We start from the raw sequence: 6,000 nt of genomic DNA, 5'->3' as shown, positions 1-6,000 counted from the left end.
GTGACTCAAGATACTGATGAGACCAAGATGCCTAATATATACATTCGTGGTCCCAATTAAGAGCTGCATGACAGTGGTTGAGTGCAAACTCCATCCACATAATACGAGTACCGTGCTCTAACACCTCACTAGCAGTTTGCTATCACAAATTCATGAATGAGGAATAACGGAGCAGGCTGGGATTTACCAGGCGAAATTCAGCATGTGAATTCCAAAGAGTATTCTCCAATGTGATGGGTTTAATGCACATGTTTACCAACAGGTGGTAAATGTTTACTAGGGGTTCTGTGGAAGAGGAGGGTTGTGTTCATGATGGTACGAGTTGACAGAGGAGACTATCAGATGTATTACATGTACCCCATGCCTTAGCTGAGGTTCGGTGGGGTCTGCTAAACTGGTCTAGGCAGCAATGCAGCCCATTCCCAAAACTATTTTTCTGGCTTCTAGTAATATTGGAATGGTGCCCATACAAGTGTAAAATACGAACATGGCAACACCTGTCTGGTGATTAGGAAAAGTTGATTTCCACACAGATGCCAGAGAATGGAGTGTGTGGCCTCGGTGTTGATATGGCAAAAAGCAAGCTGCAGTGACTAGGGGTTGCAAGATTGCTCTGTAAAATTGCTTTGCAGATACGAGGGCAGACCCCTGCATCCACTTACACTACAGAAGGTCTGAGCCGCGAGAAAAGGCACAACCCTATGTCCTCACCCGTGCACCTTGTGGGACGCACGCTTGTTCTTACACAAGGATCAGGTAACCTGTCCTTCGGTGGGCCAGTGCTCCCTAGCTACATTGGTATAGGACTCTCTTACCTAACCTACCTCTTGTGCTAAAAAGCTTTCTGAACCATGATGTACTTCTCAGGGCAGGGGGACACTGGCTGAGTTGAGTGTAGTTACTTTTCCCTGTACTAGAAGAACACAGGTGGCTACTGGCAAGATTGATATACTTTGGCGGAACAGTGTGTGGGTCCAAAAACTGCAACATATGGGGTGGTGCAAGTTAGAATCTGGGGTCATTGGTCAAGCTGTGCAAAAATGTCTTTACTGGAATAATTGAGGTACTGCCGGACAGGACTATGGCGCATTGACAGATTTGTGTGAGGGTTCCAGTACGCTAGGATTCTGTGCGCTAGGATTGAGGTCCACTGGGAGAACTGTCCGGAAGAGAAGTGATACGAGTCAGGGTTATGTGCAAAAGCTTTGTAAACCTTGTTGTTTTCTCACTAAATTCGTATTCACATTTTCTTTATTTGCTTTAAATGCATCATGTGCCACTCTTTTATCTAAGAATTTCTTGGGGGGGAGGGACCCTCTCCCGAAACCCCTCTTATGTCAGTAAAATTCATGCCCAACTTTTACGCCCCACCACTTTTAAATGGCACCACTGATAATAATAATGAACTCATAAACACCACTGTGAGCCGCGGCAGAGTTGAAGGCGATAGCCTTGAGGGCAGGAGCTGCGCATTACGTTATGTTATGGGATGACAAGGTAGTGAGGATGGCCCTTTTACCCCCCACCCCTTTAGGTCGCACACTAACGGTCTCTCCATGTATTTCCCTTCGGCTCCGCCCACCACATGATAGCCACGCCCCGAGACTTCCAGGCCCTTTGTCCCCTCCTTCTGGGCGTGGCTCTGACACACTCTATCCAATCAGCCTCAGTGCGCTTGTGTTCTGAGCCCGCCCACATGCCGCACATTCTGTCGCCCGGGCCCGGAGGCGCAGATTTGGATCTACGAGGAGCGGGGCGGGCAGAGGAGGCTGGAGATGCCCGGGGAGCAGCCTCAGGAGTCCCCCCACAGGGCCGCACCAGGGACCCCGTCAGGAAATAACGCCACCCGCCTGTTGCTGCTGTTCGCTCGCAGCTTGGCACTGCTGGCACCCGTCTACATGGCTGGCTACTACAACATCAGCCTGGTTGTGGTCCTGGGCGGCCTGCTGGGCTATCTGTGCTGGAAGCACCGGCGCTCTAGCAAGCAACACAGCCTGCGGACCGCCATAGAGCTGGTGGAGGGCGAGGAAGAGGCAGTGCGGGCCACGATCAGCCCACGGGGGCTCCTGCGGGGGCTACCAGCCTGGGTGAGTGCGCTGAACCCCTCCCTGACTACTGAGGTCCGACCCAGGCAACACCAGCCTTTAGCTCCCACCCACCAAAAAACATGTGTCACCAACTGTTACAAACAAACCCACGGACTTCGCCCAGCTGCCAAAGCCAGCACAACCTCGCAGGTGTCATCCACCATCCTGCTCGCAAACTTTGATTCACATTCTAGATACAGGCGTCAGTCACTGACAACTTCCAGCATCCAACGCATCGTGCCTCAGAGCTTCTCGCTCCCAGCACAAACTGCCCACTACACAGTTACCCTCTATCGAGAAACTACTGTCCTCGCTCCATTTGCTACTCAACACTCCAGACATTGCCCAGTCCCACTTTCGACTCACATAAACTACTTTCTGTATCATCATTGACAGCACCCTGTATCCAGCCCCCACAGACCACACAATGCAGCAGGCATCAATCACTGGCAACAGAATACAAACCCCAAACAGGCATCGCCGTGTATCAGGGCCCACTGACCAAACTGCACCTCATACACTTCACTTAAGGGCAGCAGTTATTTATTAAGTTACGTACTCTATGCCATCAGAGATAATGCATTATCATCCTGCATTGTTGTTCGTCTCCATAAACAACCGTCCCTTCCTATTCCCCATCACCTTCATAGACCACCAGTACCTTCTCACAGCATCCTGCATGTTACAGACTGAACCCTTTACCTGGCACTCACTAACCATAGCATACCTAATCCCATCACTTGGAGACACCAAAACACAGCATCCAAAGATGGCATCCTCCATTCATCACTAATGTCATGAGTCATCCTGTATCCCGCACCCATTGAAAACAAACTATTAACCACAGTCAACATTGAGGGGATGCTCTACAGGCTTCTGGCCTGGGTGAGTAGGCAGGACCTATCGATAATCTTTGGTACCCACAGACCGCATTCACTAACATCATCCATCCTCTCACTGGTCCCACCCTCCTGTATCCACCATTCTTCACCCGCTGACAACACCCTATTGTAGTAATTATTCTATAGCACTCAGCATAGACTGCCAGTCCAAAATTGTTAATTAATGTTTTTGCTGGGATTATCTCTGTGGGGGCTGCCAGCCTGGGAGGATGTGCAGTGTTTGTGCCTGATCGTTAATATCCACACACCACATTGTGTCTACTACCCATCATAATACAATTACAAAATGCCCCTCAGGATAAAAATACATAAATATCATATCGCATGTACAGACCCCCGTGCACTGCAGATTTTGCTTTCATGTTCTGTTGGACAGACCATTAAGGTAAAATCTGAAGAGCACAAGAATCGGGCGGAACATTAAAGCAACATCTGAAGTGCACTGGGAGTCTATATGTGATATGATATTTTCATGGAGCCCTGCTGATACAATAAGCAGATATGCTGGTTCATGAAGACTACTTATTGTTAATGTTATTGTGTTTATTATTGTTGTATTTTTATATTACTTATTATTTTTTGTAATGTACATGTGTATTTAATAGGCAGTGTTTGATACAGAATATTAATATGAAATTATTTTTATGTTTGAGGATTAAAGGCATGTATTTTTTTATACTTCTTTGGTATTTGTATGTGGTTCTTTTGAATGTGGGTTGTATTTATAATGATGTCCGAGTGGTTTATGTGATTTATGTGTTTTTATCCTGAGAGGTCTGTTGTGATTGTAGTGTGAAGTCGAATCCTGATCCCTAGGTTTCTCTTTTCTTTTTTGTCACTGACTACCTATCATACAGTGTCTGTACCCATCATCCGCTACTTCGTCAAACTACTGATCCCGCCTCCAAACTGTATACGTTACCCACTGCCTAATGACATCATCCACCCCACCCTTTATCTTTTATCTACAGCCAATCACGCAGTGACAGCATCTGCTACTCACTACCATCACCCAGGTATTGACTACATCCACCATTGCTTCTGCGCATCACCCCCTGACAGAACCTTGCATCCATCTTCTACAGCCCGTCCTATTCAGTTAGCACTGACACCATCCCCAAGCAAGGTTTGGAAAAGTCAATAGGTCTGGCGTTGGCAAACTGGCAGCGATTATTTCTTTTTCCACGCATATGGTACAATAATAAATAAGACAAAAATAAATCATTCAGTCATATGCTTACAATAACATTTTTAAATTATGAACAGTCACTGTTAATTTTAATAGGCCAATACAGCTGTTGAGATGCCACACTTACAGGAGGAGGGTTTTTTTCATGCTACTTCAATTGAGGGGCATTTTTATTCAGTATATTTCTTGCCTGTTGTTAACTTTTGCCGTCACTGAGCTTTGCTTGGTTACAGAGGGCATGCACGCATTATTTCTGTACTCCTTGACAGTATTTCCGTATTGATGATTTTAGGGCATAATTGCAGTTCCTGTGGGTGGTAATTTTGGCAGTAATTGCTCATCGGTGGAAATTTTTAGGTGCAGCATTAAGTAGGGCCTTTTGTTTTTAACAAAAATATATATACTGTAATGATTTCAGGGGCTTTCAATCGATCCCTCTTCATCCATTGGTGTGCTGCACTGTCATTCTCATTTTGCTTACGCCCACTACAGCATGTGGCACAAGGTCAGCCCAGGTCATTCATTGGCTTACCGGACTGTGAGTGACAGCATGCTGCTCTTGCACAATTTGCACATCCTCGCAGTACGTAGTCCCGACTACTGGTGCAATGTGTGCTTTTACCTAATAAATATATATATACTTTGACTTTTAGACCACGCTTGTTTGAAAAAAAATTGTGCCTTCATAAAAATACATAAAAGAAACATTGCAAAGCCAAAAGATCAGCAGCTAATACAATAGTTTTGCTAATGCTTGTGATATAATGAAGGTTCAACAAATGTGTACAAACCTCACCCTGAAGGGAGTTGTCCTTTAACGGTTCTTCCAAATTTGCTTATGGGTCACCGAACCTGGCCTTTGTGGAGGTCGTTTGTCCCCACGAAGAGCTACGGAGGAAAGATTTCGTTTTCGTCCAATCCTGCAAACGCATGTTGGGCCCACGGAATACAGTAGGAGCAGCATCATGTGTAGTCATTCCATATATTAGCACGAAAAGTATCGCTAACCGCGCCACTTATCTGTGACCCGGCCAGCACTGTGGGATTTAGAATGGAAACATGTGGGCTGTGTCTAACAAATAGGCTACACAATCCACATATGCCCAAATATTGTCTCATGTACCTGCTGTCGCTATATTTGTGCAAGCCTCAGGTCACTGAGTCCGTCTTTCTGTCTTCTGTGGTTGATACAGCTGTCAAACTAGATATTGGTGTGTACTTGAAAACGAGTAATTCTTTTAGAATTACCCGAATAACTGTAAACGAAGGACGTTGATGGATTAAGAAAGTAAAACGAAAGGAGTGGGCGCCCGCGTAATTGTGAGGGACTGCTTGGCATAACCCCTGCGATGACTAGAGCGCGTTCACACTGCTCTGCAGGCGGGCACCACACCTTCCATGCTGTCCGTGTTTAGCGTTTGCTTGGTATCGTGTGGGAGCCGGGGGAGGGGGTTGTCTGCTCGTCTTCTGACCCGTGTTACTGGTGTGGCCTTGTCTCCTTCCGGTTTACTGCTTCACGGGAGGAGCAGCTCTTGGCCCCATGTTTGGTAAGACACAGAGGGCCGGCTGAAGATAACCAAAGGGGGGTCTGTGGGGTATTGTTTGATAAGCCACTGCTCTGAGCTGCTCAAGTCCGGCTTGATAATCATACAAGGGAGGCTTTACGTTGGTAGATGTTTTTAAAACATCAAGTTGCGTGTTTGGGTGTAGGGGCAGCTTGGCATTTTGTGAGAACAGGGGGGCGGCTCTTTAAACCGGAGATGCCATTCCCACATGACAAGTTATGGGAAAAGGAGCGAACGTTTGACTTGATGCCACACAG

The 6,000-nt window shown here is 46.6% G+C and overlaps 1 protein-coding gene across 1 annotated transcript in view; it reads left to right on the top strand.

Annotated features, from left to right (window-relative positions):
- Positions 1-1,724: 1,724 nt before the first annotated feature.
- ESYT1 (extended synaptotagmin 1) overlaps positions 1,725-6,000 on the top strand; it is a 481,007-nt gene continuing 476,731 nt past the window's right edge. The window contains exon 1 of the mRNA XM_086963895.1: positions 1,725-2,087. Coding sequence (XP_086820021.1) covers positions 1,776-2,087 — 312 coding nt within the window. The 5' untranslated portion in view covers positions 1,725-1,775. The remainder of the gene's footprint in view (positions 2,088-6,000) is intronic.

This window comes from Lissotriton vulgaris, chromosome 1_1, assembly GCF_964263255.1.
Source record: "Lissotriton vulgaris chromosome 1_1, aLisVul1.2, whole genome shotgun sequence".
Taxonomy (NCBI): domain Eukaryota; kingdom Metazoa; phylum Chordata; class Amphibia; order Caudata; family Salamandridae; genus Lissotriton; species Lissotriton vulgaris.
The sequence above is the reverse complement of the archived record's forward strand: the minus strand, read 5'-3'. Positions and strand labels throughout refer to the sequence as shown.